This window comes from Magnolia sinica, chromosome 3 (genome assembly GCF_029962835.1).
Source record: "Magnolia sinica isolate HGM2019 chromosome 3, MsV1, whole genome shotgun sequence".
Taxonomy (NCBI): domain Eukaryota; kingdom Viridiplantae; phylum Streptophyta; class Magnoliopsida; order Magnoliales; family Magnoliaceae; genus Magnolia; species Magnolia sinica.
Genome location: NC_080575.1, coordinates 56,354,596 through 56,371,296, shown reverse-complemented (window position 1 = coordinate 56,371,296; position 16,701 = coordinate 56,354,596). Strand labels below are relative to the sequence as shown.

At 38.0% G+C, this 16,701-nt stretch overlaps 1 protein-coding gene across 2 annotated transcripts in view; it reads left to right on the top strand.

The window, feature by feature from the left end:
* Positions 1 to 16,701, top strand: part of LOC131239929 (protein PLASTID TRANSCRIPTIONALLY ACTIVE 10) — a 60,594-nt gene that overhangs the window by 29,077 nt on the left and 14,816 nt on the right. Inside the window, exons 6-7 of one of the 2 annotated variants that reach the window (XM_058237869.1) lie at positions 9,267 to 9,340; positions 9,523 to 9,589. The exons of the other annotated variant lie outside the window; for it this stretch is intronic. Coding sequence (XP_058093852.1) covers positions 9,267 to 9,340; positions 9,523 to 9,589 — 141 coding nt within the window. The remainder of the gene's footprint in view (positions 1 to 9,266; positions 9,341 to 9,522; positions 9,590 to 16,701) is intronic. 2 annotated transcript variants of the gene reach the window in all.

Sequence of the window (16,701 nt, the reverse complement as noted above, 5' to 3'; positions counted from 1 at the left end):
TGTTACCGTTACGAAATACCTTAACGGAGATAGAATTAGATTGATTCCTGAAATGGCTTCCTCAATGTCTTGGGTATTCACTATATGGGAGAATCAAGTGAATTTGCTTTTTTGGATGAAATTGAAGAATTTGTTGGGAATCCTTCAAGATCAAGTTTGTTCTTTTTTCTCTGCTAGATGGTCAAAACTTCACTTGGATTCGAATCCTACTGAGAGGTCATTAGAGATCAGAAATTGTTGAAGAAACAATATGATGTTTCTTTTGCCCTTCTAGGGTTTGTTTCATGATTAAGTAATTTAATGAGGTTTGATCCACAAATTTCGCTTTGGAATTGTGCTCCTACTCCCACTTCTTACCTATTTATAGTAGAAAATATTTTGACATAGGCATGTCCCTACTCTCACACACAAATCTATTGTTGGTTCACTTCACCCAGCATGAGCTTGTTACTCTGTGAGTTCATGCCATGTACGGTTTTTTGTTTTTGTTTTTTTTTTTTTTTAAAAAAAATTTATTTAAAGGATAATGATTTTATTCAAAATTGCTAGGCAATAACCCAAAACAACAAAAAAAAATGGAAAGAAACAGAGGTAAAACAAACATTACAACCCCAAGGTTGATTTAGCAAAGGAGACATCACAATGACAAATAGAAGTTGCCCAGTCAATTACATCCCTTTTAAACTTCCAAAATATTTCTTCTCAAGGAGTAGTAGTATATGATAAAGAGGCCGGTCCATTGGATGGTTTCTTAACCTCTAAGTCAAAGGTTCGAGGAGTTGGTGCCATTATCTTTAAAAAAAGAACTATATACTAAAGAGAAGAGCAGAAATCAATTAAATTCATCCTAGATAATGTTAAGTGTAGATTTATATACTAAAGAGAAAAGAAGAGAAGAGTATTAGAGAGAGAGATAGAGGGAATTATGAGAAGAGAAAAGAGAGTTATGGTTTGACGCCCCTTCTCTTCTCTCTCTCTCTCTCTCTCTCTCTCTCTCTCTCTCTATATATATATATATATATATATATATATATAAATTAATAAAAACCAAAAACCAAGAAAGACAAACTACCCTCACTAAGAATGTTAATATTCCTAGAAAGTCCCAAACTAATGTAAACCACTAAATATAAAAAAAGAGACAAAACAAAGATAGGTGGGCTATACAAGGGCATAACCCGCATCCCCAACTGTTAACACTCCCCCTTAGGCTGGAGCATAGATGTTGTCGATGCTAAGCTTGGAATATATGCGCGAAGGATGATTGTAATGAAGGCCCTTGGTGAAGACATCAACAAATTGATCTTGAGATCAGACATATATTATGGAGATTTCACCACTAAAGACCTCGCATATGAAGTGACAGTCGACTTCAATATGTTTATCTTTCATGATAGACTGGATTATTTGTTGGATGTAACCTGATTACCACAAAACAACTACGTAAGTTTAAGTAGATTCACTGTAAACCTTATTTCGTGCAATAGTTTCTTAATCCACATTAACTCACATGTATGAACCATTGCCAAGGTCTTCCGTAATGGTAACGGTGGCTGTAATGGCCACCGTCGTTACCTTTACAATATGGGGCATAACGACTGTTACAGCCCTGTAACGGCCATCACAGTCTCTCTCTCTCTCTCTCTTTATTTTTAAAATTCTTTATTGAAAAAAACCCCTAAAAAACCTATATCTGCCCCGTAATGTTGATTAAAAAGTATGAAAAACCTGTACATGTCTCGTAATAGACCATTACGGGGCTATTATAGCCTTTATAGGGGATGTAATGTGTTGTTAACGGCAATTACGGGTCATTTTTTTCCATAATGGCTGTTACAGCCGTTACGACCCCGTAACATGTAACGGTTGCCACTGTTACCTTTACGTAGCGGCCTTTACGGCACACCATGACCATTGCTCTATATTCTGCTTCAACGCTTGATTGGGCTACAACTCCTTGCTTCTTATTCTTCCATGTGACTATATTTCCTCTCACAACTATATTTCCTCTCACAGACGTACAACACCTAGTAGTTCCGTCTATACAAAATTCCTTAAGTTGGTGCTCCTTTAAAATATGGCAGAATTCGAACAACTGCGTCCATGTGAGGTACCCTCAAAGAGCTCATAAACTAGCCCACCACAATTACAACATAAGATATATCTGGCCAGGTGATAGTTAAATGGATAAGTTTCCCAACTAAATTTCTATACCTTTGGGTCTTTTAATTACATCCTTTTATCACTGAATTTGTCAAACCATGCATGTGGTGATTACTTCAACCTATAAATCTCCTTGCGTAGTTTACGCACTTTGTCTGGCTCTTCCTAAGCATAAACCCCCAGGTGGTTGCTCCATATGGATATTTTCTTTGAAATCACCATGAAGAAGAGCATTTTTGACATCAAGTTGGAAGAGAGGCCCGCCATGATTAACAACCACGGAAAGTATAACACGAATAGACTTCAACTTGGCAACATGAGAGCATTGTTCGAATTATCTCTGATATTATCGAAATATCCCCAATATTATCTGTATCTCTAGCTTAATGATATCGATAACATGGGTAGTGATACCGATAACACTGGTAGTATAAAAAATTCCAGGTATCGGTGTTGTATCGCCAATATTTTCAAATGCGTTAAGTGTCGCTTATATTGCCAATGTATCGCCAATATTTTGGATTGTATAAATTCCAAGTGTCACTTGTTTCGCCAATGCATCGACAACATTTCGATAATATTGCCAATGTATTGATATTGCCAAAATTTTGTTTATTAAAAAAATTTCCATTTTAATTTTTTAATGGGCACATGGTTGTATGTAGTATTCAAATTGTCGATGATAATATTGCGCTATTATTGTTATGGCAATATGGGCGATATCGAGACTACAATCTTTCGTTTCCTTTCCAACTGTCAACGATTTCTCTGCAAAATATTGTGTTGTCGATATTCCAAAATATCGATGGATGTTTGGATGATAGGTTGGATGGTTGGATGGATGGTTAGATAGATGTGATGGTTGGATTGATTTCTTATGACGGCACATGCTTTTAGGCCCCCATTAAATGGAAACTTATTATGTATGTATTCTTTTTGCAATTTTATGTTTCCTAACTATGCAAATATGTATACTTCAGCATCTCCTGAAGTTTCACCGAAAAATTCCACTGTTTTCCCCATGTTTCTCAATGTTTCTCCACATTCCTGGTTATCGATAATATTATCGATGATATTGATATTGTTTCCGTATCCTCGGCCAATGAAACTTGTAGCGATACCGATATTTCGAACACTGCATGAGAGAAGGTTACAATATGATCAACACCAATGATCCGAATATATTCCATAACAACCAAACGAGCCTTTAAACGTTTAACTGTACCAAAAGGGTGAAACTTAATGGTGTAAGCCTATTGGTAACCAATAGCACGTTTACTGGCAGGTAGATTGGTTAGTTCCAAGTGTTATTTTGATAGAGAGCAACCATGTCTTCCATTGCTTGTTTCTACCCCTTATGTAACAATGCTTCATGGTCTGACTTGAGAATAGAATGAGAGAGCAAGGATAAAGAAAATCTATGGAAAACGGGTGATAAGCATTAAAAAGAGAAATATTTGGAGGTATAATGATTGGTACATGCATGCTTACCTCTCCTCAAGGCAACCAGAACATTAGAACTATCTGGAGAATTCACTAGATCACTAGGTCACCTTGTGATTGGCCACACTATCCTTCCATTTTGTTTGTGAATAAACTTTCAGCCAATGGGAATGGAGGAGTCAGCAGAGGGAGGAGATTTAATTGTCTTCTTCAGCCACAATAGGTACAGGCACAACTTCCACTCAAGAGATTTATTATCTTTTGAGAAGAACAGTGGACTTGAAAAATGTAACATCTGCATGCACATTGTCTTCAAAGTGAAGGACTGAAACAACGATAGCCTCTGTGTTCAAGAGTACCCAAGAAAGATGCATGCTTTAGGATCTAATTTATCATGGCCCGACTCCAATTGATGAATAAAGCATATACAACTGTGGGAGGCAAAGAAAACAATGGAGTATCTGAAAGTAACACTTCGCGACGTGACTGGCCCATTAAAACAATCGAGGGTATTCGATTTATTAGAAAACATGGCATGAGTATTACACTCCAAAAGCTTTTGAGAACACTCATGTGAATTATTAGAGCATGAGTCAACTCAAGCTGGTGGTTTCGCAACACCATTTTGTTGTGGGGTGTGGGCACATGATGTTTGATGTAGGGTACCTGTTTTAGAAAAATATTGACTAAGGATTGGGCTACATATTCCATGGCATTATTTGAATGAAACATAAACACTTTTAAGTTAAATTGATGTTATACTTCTATGTGAAAAGTCTTAAAAATAGATAATACTTTAGATGTCTTTCATTAAATAAGTTCAAGTCATTCATAAAAATTATTATACCCCGACCTATTGGAAAATTTAACCGAACCTCTAATGTCTAAATGGACTAAAGAAAAAGGAATTGAACTGCACTTTTCCATATGTGGTGGAAAAGTAACATGATGATGTTTACTCAACTCACACACTTCACACTTTAGAACTGACACAGCCGTCAAGGAAGGAATAACACATTTGAAAATCTTCAAGGACGATGACCGAGATGGCATTGCTACTAATGAGGATAAATGTTCTTCTGTGCTTCTATGCCAATAACATCATGGTCAAGATAGTATAACCTATCATGTTCATATCTCCACCGATTTTCTTCCTCATCTTTAGATCTTGTAAAACATAATATGAAGGATATAAAGTCACAAAGCAATTAAGGGATTTGGTGAGCTTGGTAACTGATAGAAGACTTATAGGAAATTTAGGAACACAAAGGACAAATGATAATGAAAGGGAAGTACTTGGATGAATAGTACCCATTCCACATACTTTGGATTGGGTACTATTTGTTAAAGTGATAGAAGAACCCATTAATAATGAATTAGTGGAAGAAAACACACTAGACTCATCTGTCATATGGTCAGATGCTCCAGAGTCGATGACCCTTAAAAGAACTTGGGATCCTAAACAGGCCATACTTGAGGTCACAAATATAGCCGTAAGAGTAGAAGTAGCTGCAAAAGTAGCAAGAATAGGCTGATTCTGCTGATTTTTCAATAACCCAGACTACTATTCTTGAGTGAGAGCATAACCGTCTCTCTAGACACGCGTGGCTGTTGAGTTGTAAACGTAGAACTAGCTGGATGAGACTTATTGCTCTCGAATGTGAGATGTTTAGTTAGCCCATGCTGCCTTTCTATGTAGATTCCAACAATTTTCAATAGAATGATTTGTAGGCCCATAATGGGTGCACTTCCTAGGTTCACCACCTTGGCCTTAACTATTAAAGATGCTAAAGCAAAGCTATCATTGGCTTGACTTGTAGAGAGCCAAGAGATACACCTTGGAGGCGAGCATACATCTCATTCAGAGATGTCACATCCTTGCAATCTAAAATCTGTGCACATATTGGTTCATATTTACGCTCCAAACCAGATAAATGAAACTCTTGTCGCTGCTGAGATTGTTTCTCCAAAACAGTAGTGTGGGTTTGATACACATTCAACTCCTCCCAATGTTTTAAATATTGACGATATCGGTCGATATATCCCACGATATATCTTATATCCCACTTGTGCGATACGAAATGCACTAGTAGTGCCAATATATCCCATATGTTTGATCCAGTGAGCATTTTCAATTTCCGATCCATTTTATTTTATTTTTTGTTGAAATTATCTTAAATCAATGTCAAATGATTACAAATCCATTGGTTCTTCATGTTTTGCATGAAAAATCATGAAGTTGGAGCTTTGATTTCGATATCCATTGTTTCTTCATGTTCTTCATGTTTTTTTCTCACGAAATTTTCCAACTAGCTGTCAATTGAGACTGATTTCGAAGTATTTAGGAGTATTTGATGAAATGATCATCGCATACACTCTAATTTCGAAATTCGAGTGTAAGTGGTCCGCTTTGGGAAATTTTCAAAATTTTCTCAATTTCTCCCAAATTGCTTGCAATGTTGCACACCAAACATGAAATCAAGCATGTATGAGGGTTGATCTATTGATTTGTTAAGTCTTTATCAATTTTTGGAAAATAAAAATCATTTTTAAATTAAAAATTAATAAAAAAATATATTAAAATATTATTTTTCCCCCCCTAAAATTCCCTTTAACCGGCTGTCAATTAAAACTAATTTCGACATATTTAGGAGTGTTTGATGAAATGATCATCATACACACTCTAAATGTTATGCATTCAATTTGAATATAGTTGCATTAGTTCAGTCAGACAATGCAAGCTTAGAACCCTATACAAAGGAAACCTATCATGTGCACTTCTTTTTTGAGATGTTATGGTTTAAAAGTGTGTGTTAAGGTCTTTTTTAACAATCCTTGAAGTTTCATTGAAAAATTCAACCATTTTTCCAATGTTTCCCTATGTTTCCCAAAAAGTGCAATAAATTACCCAATGCAAACGATATATCCTGTGCGATAACCGATATGTATCTATATCCCAAGGATGCGATACGTAATGCGATACCAATATTTCAAACACCGACTCCTCTCACAATCCTTTTAGTTTTGAATAATATTCACCTAGTGATTTGTCCCCTAGTTGAAGTAAAATATTTCTTCAAATAACTGATATGTACAATTGATATTTTGTCGGATGAATGCATCTCTTGTAATACATCCCATACCTCCTTTGCAGTATCTAGAAACATTACATTCACACTAATGAATGGTTCCATGCTATTCCACAACCATGTCATAATTTGAGCATTCTCTTGGATCTGTTGATCCTACATATTAGCCCTCTCATCAGGCTTAGTGGTCAAAGTCTTTGGTGGTTAAAAAACTTGGATAGTTTTGGACCACTGAAGATAATTTGTTCCATTTAATTTAATAAAGATTATTTAGACCCTTAAAAAAATATAGATTTATGAATTTAGTTCTTGAATTACTCTTCGTCTCCATCGGAACAAAGGGATTAGAATAAATATCATAAGCTTATGCGAACATGGGCTTACCTTTTGCGATAGATGAACACCAGACTTGCGTGCTTCACATGGCATGCACACCACACTTGAAGAGAATAACTAACCCACATGTCAACATGCTTCAACCAATCACGAGCGTCGATGATCATGAACACTGCATCCAACGAAAGCAATCAGCTCACACGTCTACACGTTCCAGTGACACATACATACAATTACAAAGGCTTGACAAATCCAAAAAAAAGAAGAAGAAGAAGAAGAAGAAGAAAAGACTCTTTAAGTTTCTTAAAAGTTTTTCAATACAAGAGGGATGATAAAGACCGAAATAAAAGGAGAAAGAATTATAAGATACAAGGGGGAAAAGATGGATTAAATCAGGAATGATGCTTTGATACCATGTAGATTTCTAGATTAAAGGGAAGAGGAGAAGAAAAGAGAGAAAAGAGAGTTAGGGTTTGACACCCCCACTCTTCCCCTTTTATATTAATTAATAGAAACCAAAAAAGACAACTATCCTCACTAAGAATGTTAATATTCCCAATGTCCCAAACCAATATAAACTACTAAATATAAAAGAGATAGTAAAAAGAAATCTAGGTGGGCCATATAGTGTTACGGCCCACATCCACATCCGTTAGGTGGGCTGTACAGTTTTACCGCCCACTTCCTCAACCATTAACATTGAGCATCATTTGTTAGTAAATGAAAAACAAGTGGGTTTTAATTTAGATAACTTAAAATGATTTGGAGCTTGACTAGACTATTATACAGGAACTACAAGAAGTTGACCAAGTATACTTAAATTCCACAATAGTAACACACAAAACTTCACACCACGATAACCTGAAAGTTCACCCTTTCATGATTACTGCTTCAGATGTTCTTGTCTTGTTGGCTTATGGATATGCAAAGCTCTCCATTGTGCTAGAAGGAGATCTGTCATAAACTTTCGGTTAGTGATAACCACTTTTCTGTGGTTATGGATCTAATGTTATGTTGTGGATTTTTTCGATTTGCTGGTTAGTTTGAGGTGTTTAAGATTGCCCACACCAAGGTTACCTGGATCGTGGGTTGCTTTGGTACGTGGTACAGGAACAGGTGCGCAGTATGCTACTTCCTCCAATACATGGTACGCTAGGGGTAGGATCATGTGCATCACTGCAATACATACACAGTGTATGCAATATAGCCTTAGAGTTATATATGACCTCATAGTGCAATTCGTATGTGAAATTATGAATGCTATTGTTATAGATCACACATGGTTAGTGGTATATTATAACTAAATAAACAAGGGTATAATCTTTACGTTGTAAATATAAAATTGCGTTAACTTAATTAATAAGAAAGAAAAAAGGTCACTAATTTGGGTTGCTAAAATAGTGATCCTGATCACAAATGACCCCATAATCTGGAATGCTCGATACGGAAAGTAAAATGCAGGAGTTCTGTGTTTTAGGTAACATTTCTCCACACCCATTACATAGTTTTAAATACCAGTTCTGGAGTGTGTCTCACCAAAAGACCAAAACTGGGATGACTTCCCTGCCTTATTCAATCTCAGTCTTGTTTTGGACTGTGAATCACCTGGTGGCTTGTTTTGTTGTCCACTGAAGCTGAGTTGAGGTGGTTTCGGATGATATTTACAAAAATGTGCCTATAGGGAGGTCAATGTCATGGGGGTTACTTGGATTACCATTTTTTTATTGATATAAATTACCAACTTTGCAATTAACTTACCAAAATTTTGGTGAATCCCTTGGTGACGTGACTGGGAAAATAATCCCAATGATAAAATTCTTTCGTGTGCTCCTCTATGTTCTTTAGTAGATGGAGAACAACCCTAAGCAGTACAAAACTTCTGTACAGTGTAACCAATAATGAGATGGTAAGATACAGGTTCAACTCATGCAAGGAATATAATATAGTGGATAGAACTGTGCTCGAATTGTAGGTTAAGGTACTTAAATGCTGCCATGCTACTAAAGACTGATAAGCTGTCACATTTTATTTTTTCTTGGTGAACGAGGAAACATTCTTTATTGCTGGCTTCTATAGTTCTATTTAATGTTCTTAGATTAACAATCTTTACTGCATTTAGGTTCTCAATTGTTATACAACACCTGGTGTCTGTAGAGGCCCCTTTGAATTTATCAAATATTTACTATGTATTATTCGATATGAACATGGTTTCAATTATTTTCTGCTATTTTGCAGGCAAAGCGAGACCCATACCGCTTTCGCTTCCCCATTGAAATGCGTTTTGTCAGTCCTAATATAGATCACCTTATGTATGTGCTCTGTGTCCTCCCTAGTATTTTGTCAGATATCCGTCTATGACTACGTTCTATGCCTAATAAACATAATGGCTTCTTTTCATTTCTTCAATACTCAGTAGACAAGTCGAAATGTTTCAAATTATCATTACTTTCTTTCACCTCTTGATTTTCTGCATTTGCTACTACACATGCAGCTTCAACAGGTTTGACTTTCCACCGATATTTCATCGTGAAGAAGACACTAACCCTGAGGAACTATGGGTAGGTTGTTCTTTTAGTTAAAAAGAAAAAGTCAATTTTGCATTTTCTTCTTCTTGATTCTCATCTTGTTAGCGTTTAAGCCCCTGGTTAGTTTCAGAATGCAATACCAATTTATGAATTATATATATAATCAATAAAGGGTACTGGGTATTGCATGAATATACATTTCATCTTTAGATTTGTACATCTCCCAGTCCTTTTCTAGGATGTTGGATTTGAATTTTGCATGTGGCCTTACGTTGTTGCATACATAATGACAAATGTCAGTGATCTGTTTCCGCTCAGGGTTCGGGCGAATGGCTAGCGTCATGGGTTTGCTCCCCACAGACACGGTTTTGATTCCCCTCACCATGCTTTACCCGATGCACATGATTTGCAAGCGATTGTGCGCATCCGTAGGGAATGGTCTCGCCTTCAAAAGGGACGAGGACACCCTGTCATCATTAAAAAAAAAAAGAGGAGTTATCTATTGAAATATTATGATATTCTCATGGCTTTCTGTAACAAGATATCATTAAAACATCATGGTATATTTAATTACTATGGGAATTGTAAATTTTGTGATATTGTTACATTGTTTACAAAGCTTCTTTTCCTCATAATTTGAGAGTCGTTTTTAATTCTATATCACCTTTTCCTATACACACACATACATATATTTATGTATTTATTTTCCTATATATATACACGCACATACATATATTTATGTATTTATTTATTTCCTGGTTGCCTTTCCCAAACATATTGATGCGGACATCAGGCCATTCAAAGTATATCAACGCAGGAGGCGTGCGTTACGTATGTCAATGTGGTTAGATGACGGATACGAGTCGTGTTTGTAAAGGTTGAAGACCTTACACATGTGTTCGTGACATGTGTAAGTTGCTTAAAGGAGACATTTGGACCGTTGGATCGCGAGGATGGTGTGATCGGACCGTTGGATCGTTATGACCCACCTTCACAGCGCTATCATCGGGGCCCATCGGACATCTTAAATTTGAATTTAGTTTATGAACATTTGGTTTATTTAAGTTTTGAGACCGCACAATTTTTGTGCGAATTTCTTTTTTTAAAAACTTTTTTTTAGTAGGGGTATTTTGGTAATTTTATGTAATTACGAATTTATAAAGGTTGCCCTAAGCCGAAAGCATGTTATTTTATGTTATGTTATGTTTATGAAAGAAAAAAGAAAGCTTTTTGCTTCTGACGATTTCGTCTTCTACTTCCAATGATTGGAAGAGGGCGTGAGGCCCAGGGAAGTGATTTCTCATCCTCTACTTCCTTCTCCTTCTTTCTTTTCTCAAGGTACTCTTTTTCTTTCACCCTATTCTCTTCATTTTCTCCTAAAATTTTTAGATCTAGAAACCGATCTTGTTTCTTTTTATCTAAATCATTTGATCTCAAAAGATTTTCATCCCCACATAAAACCCATTACCCAAATTTAAATTTGAAGAGCCACCAATTCTTTTCTGAATTTTCTAGATTTCCCAATCTAGGAAATTTATATTTTTCTGGATTAGAAAATCCACTTGAATCGTTAGACGGACCTATCGCAAGACGAAAGTTCTATCTTTCGCCGGATCCAACTAAATTCAGATTTTAAGATTCAATACTCTGTGTTTGTGATGGATGGCCATAATCAATGATATATTAACCTTATTTCTTTCTTGTGTTTATGATGTATAAGGCAGGCTGATATTTTATTTGTTTTTTTAAGATTGCATGAATCTGCCCCTTTAAAATACCATGCTCATTTAAGGTTGGATTATGTCGTCCTATATCAATTTTTGGTATCAAATCTTAGATTCTTGCATTGGGTCGTCTTAGATCGAGTTATAAAGAGTCTAGATTTTTATTTTATTTTATTTCTAGGGTGTTTCATGCATCGCATATAGAGTCTAGATCTGAAATTTTTAGATTTGCAAAAATTAAAAAATTAAAAAAATTTAGATATGAATTTTTCCACATTTGCATCATTCTAAAAGTTAGGATCGTTAGTGTCCATAGTCTTGTGTCAAAACAATCTCTTAGGGCCTGTTTGATTTTCCATGATACATGTAAATCCTGGTAAATAAGATATTATTACTTTTTCAAAAGTCGAGAGTAATTTCACCTCGAAAATTGATACAAAAGTGTTGACTTAAATCCATGGACCCCACCATAATGTATATGATATATCCACACCGTTCATCTATTTTATTAGAACATTTCGGGGCATGAGCAGAAAAATGAGGCAAATCCAACACTTAAATGGCCCACACGAAAGGAAACAATGGTGTTAATTCGTCTACCGTTGAAAGTTATTTCCTTCACTGGGCCCACATTGAGGTTTTTTCATCATCTAACCCGCTCATAGGGTCACACAAATATGGATAAGTGGAAAACACAAATATCAGCTTGATCCAAAACTTTTAAGGCCCCAAGAATTTTTTAACGGTAGACGTTCGATTCCCACTGTTTCATCTGGTGTGGTCCGCTTGAGCTTTAGATCTGTCCCATTTTTTTGCTCATGCCCTAAATTCAGCTGGCATAACAAATGAGTGGTGTGGATATGTCACATACATCATGGTGGTCCCCACATTGATTTTGTAAGTTTCTCGATATAAGTGTTAAAAAGTAAGTTGTCACATCTGCATTGGAAAAGATGTGGTAATTACCTAGGTAAATAATTATTACCCATATAACGAATTACAGTTGAGCCAAAAAATCAAACAGGCCCTTAGAGTCGTGTTTTAGGAAACCTAAGTTGAATCTTATTGTGTATGCCCACTCGGACTGGTAGAGGATTTGGTCTGCACCCGATTTTCAATATGGAACAGTTGACTGAGATGATGAATACAATCAACCAACGTTTGGCTACCATTGAGGCGCAATCTAGGAACATGAATACCCGTATGGATCAGATAGAAGCATCCCTAAGAGAAATCTCCGACATTGGAGGGGATGAACAGTCTCGCGTAGGGGGGAGTAGTTGAGGAACGGGTAGGAAATCGTGGTAGAGGTTGTGGAGCAGGTGGTCGAGGGGTAGGATGTGGAAGAGCGCAATATCCACAGCCCGCTGTCGAGTATCAAGACCGTTATGATGCCGATGAGAGGGTCTTAAAGAGTGTTAAAGTAGATGCTCGTAGTTTTGATGGGCGTCTTGACCCAAAAGCATTCCTTGATTGGTTAGCGGACATGGACCATTATTTCGAATGGTATGAAATGTCTGAGAACCGACAAGTGCGGTTTACAAAGATGAAACTTGTGGGTCAAGCTAAATTATTTTGGACAAATACGGAGCGTAGGATCGAGAGATCAGGAAGTGTCCCAGTTGCGCATTAGGTAGAGATGGAGTTATTAAAGGAAAAATATCTTCCTTTCTCTTACCGTCAAAAGCTCCTAGATCAATGGCAAGCATTACGCCAAGGATCTATGTCGGTCGCAGATTACATCGCAAAATTTGAGGAGCATATGATGCGGTGTGATATTCAGGAGGATCCCTTAGTGACGTTGGCGCGTTTCAAGGTGGGTCTTCGCATGGATCTGCAGCGTGAGCTTATGACCCATGCAGTGGGTGACTTGGATCAGGCTTACCAAGTTGTATAGGAGTTAGAGCTTTACCTAAAGTCTCCTGTCACGAGGCGCTTTGAGTCCCGAGACTCTACTGTTAGATCTGATTTTCAAGAAACCAAACCTAACATTGGAAGTCAGCCTAGGGCGCAAGCTAGTGCACTGACTAAGCCTAAGGATGATAAGGGCAAAGGTGTCCTTAGTGCCAATCCTGGCAGTGGTAGTCACTTGAGATGTTATGAGTGTGGAGGTACAGGTCATTTCGCATACTAGTGCACGGCAAAGACTTGCGGGAAAGCCTTAGTCATAGACGAGTCAAATGAAAATGCGGATGACATGGGTGATTATGAAGTTGAGGAATATCACCCAGAAATAGGTGCTAGTGATTATGAAGAAGAAGAACCAGAGACTGCACCACTAGCTGTAGTTAGATGTGCTTTAGCGCAGGCCAAAGAGAGTGATGATTGGCGCAGAAGCACAATTTTCTACACATTTATCAAGAGCGGTGACAAAAATTGCAAAGTCATCGTGGATAGTAGTAGTTGCACCAACGTGGTCTCAGCTAGCACAGTCACTTGTTGGGTTTGAAGCCCATCCCTCACCCTCAATCCTATAAGGTTTCTTGGGTTGACACGTCTTCTATGCCTGTGTCCCAGCAGTGTTTAGTCATCATCCAAATATAAAGACATGTTGTGGTGTGATGTTTTACCTATGAATGTAGGTCACATCATTCTAGGGAGGCCATGATTATACAATAGAGATGTCACAATTTTTGGTCGCTCGAACGTGTGTTCATTCACGTATGAGGGCAAGAAAATCTAGATTAATCCGTTGCCACCCAAGAGCCACACAGACAAAGCTAGGGATGTGAAAATGAGTGAGTCAAGGAAGGATGTGAGGAAATCTATTCCAAAGTCTCTACATATCATAAATGCAAAAGAATTTGAGAAAGAGACAGAAGATGATTTGACGGTGTACGCCCTAATGGCTAGGGAAGTTATGCCCCCGAGGTTCATGTAGAGTTACCCCCTGAGGTGACTTCTGTTCTTGAGGAGTACCGTGATGTATTCCCGGAGGATTTACCAGGTGAGCTTCCACCTATGCGAGACATCCAGCATGCCATTTATTTCGTCCCAGGGTCTTCTTTACCGAACCTTCCTCATTACAGGATGAACCCTGTAGAGTATGCAGCATTTCATAGGCGGTGAGCTCATGCGAAAGGGTTTCATCCACGAGAGCATGAGTCTGTGTGCTGTACTGGTGCTATTAACGCCTACGAAAGATAGTACGTGGTGGATGTTTGTGGATAGTAGGGTCATTAATAAGATCACGATCAAGTATCGGTTTCCGATACCGAAGCTTGATGATATGTTAGACATGATGGCTAGATCCACCATTTTTTTGAAGATAGACCTCAAGAGCGGGTATCACCAGATACGCATACACCCAGGAGATGAGTAGAAGACAGCCTTCAAGACGAAGGATGGGTTATACAAGTGGTTGGTCATGCCCTTTGGCTTGACTAATCCTCCTTGTATTTTTATGCGTGTGATGACCCAAGTTTTGAGACCCTTTATGAGGAAGTTCTTAGTTGTTTATTTTGATGACATACTCATATATAGTACCACTAAAGAGCTGTATCTCGACCACTTGAGGCAGGTCTGTAGTGTCTTGAGGGCGGAGAGGTTATGTGCGAACCTTTAGAAATGTTCGTTCCTGTCTGATAGGGTTGTCTTCTTAGGGTTCATAGTGTCGTCTGTAGGGATGCGAGCAGATCCAGAAAAAGTCAAGCCCATAGTTGACTGGCCTGAACCGCGGAAGATACATGAACTGAGAAGCTTTCATGGCTTAGCCACATTTTATTGTTGGTTCATTCGAGGGTTTAGCACTATTATAGCTCCCATTACTGATTGCATTAAAAAGGGAGAGTTCATATGGTCCAAGGCCACAGCTAAGGCATTCAAAGATATTACTGGTAAGATGATAGAGGCTCTCGTCATGCGTCTTCTATATTTTTCTAAAGTCTTTAAAGTAGCGTATGATGCTTCAGGCATAGGTATAGGAGTACTAAGCCAAGAGGGTCATCCAGTTGCCTATTTCAGTGAGAAACTGAATGAGGCAAAACAAAAAAAACTTTTTCACCTATGACAAAGAATTTTATGTGGTAGTGCAATCGCTACGTCATTGGCGTCATTATCTTCTACCGCAAGAATTTGTCTTGTTTTCTGATCACGAGGCTTTGAGTTATTTGAATTCCCAAAAGAAGCTTAACCCAAGGCATGCCAAGTGGGCAGCGTTTCTTTAGGAATATTCATTTGTCCTAAAACATAAAGTCGGGATCGAGAACAAACTAGCCGATGCCCTTAGTAGTAGAGTGACATTGCTTAACTCCTTGAGTATAGAAGTTGTCGGGTTTGAGCAATTGAAAGACGAGTATCTCATGTGTCCAGATTTTGGGGGAACATACGTGTCACTCGTAGGTGCCCAGCATAGTTCGGGTGAGTTCGTGCTTAAAGATGATTTCCTTTTCAAAGGAGACCAACTTTGTATTCCCCGCACTTCCCTCCGGGATTTCCTTGTTTGGGAGCTTCATGCTGGAGGTATTGCTAGCCATTTTGGTCAAGATAAGACCATCGCCTTAGTAGAGGATCGATTTTATTGCCCAAGTCTCAAGCGCAACGTAGCCAAAATTTTAGGGCAATGTCAAACATGTCAACTGGCAAAACAGAAGAAGCAGAATACTGGATTGTACACGCCATTGCCAGTGCCACACGCACCGTGGCAAGACATCAATATAGATTTCGTGCTTGGACTTCCCAAGACAATTAAAAAGCACGATTCCATTTTTGTGGTCATGGACCGTTTCTAAAAAATGGCCCACTTTCTCCCTTGTTCTAAAACCTTAGATGCATCCAACATAGCTAAGATTTTCTTTGAGGGGGTGGTTCAATTACATGGTTTGCCTAAGACCATAGTATCTGACAGGGATGTCCGGTTTACTAGTTATTTTTGGAAGACATTATGGCATATGATGGGTACGAGACTCCAGTTCTCGTTTGCCTACCATCCTCAAACTGATGGCCAAACTGAGGTTGTGAATCGAAGTCTCAGAAATCTACTACGATGTTTGGTGGGTGAACACATTAAAACTTAGGACTTAGTCCTGCCAGTCCCCGAGATTATACCTGAGAAAAGAGAAGAAATTGAAGGAATTGTGGACGAGCAAATTGTTTCCACTTGAGACGGTGGATTTCAGAGGTACTTGGTGAAGTGGAAGAACAGACCATCATCCGAAACTGTACATGGTTAACGAAAGCAGAGTTGGAGCAACTAGATCCAGATTTGTTAGAAAGGCACAATAGTTTTATCTCGCCGAAGTTGAGATCTTCTCAGCCGAGGGGAGTTGATGTGGACATCAGGCCATTCAAAGTATATCGACGCAGGAGGCGTGCATTACCCGTGTCAATGTGATTAGATGACGGATACGAGTTGGGTCTTTAGAGGTTGAAGACCTTGCACATGTGTTCGTAACATGTGTAAGTTGCTTAAAGGAGACATTT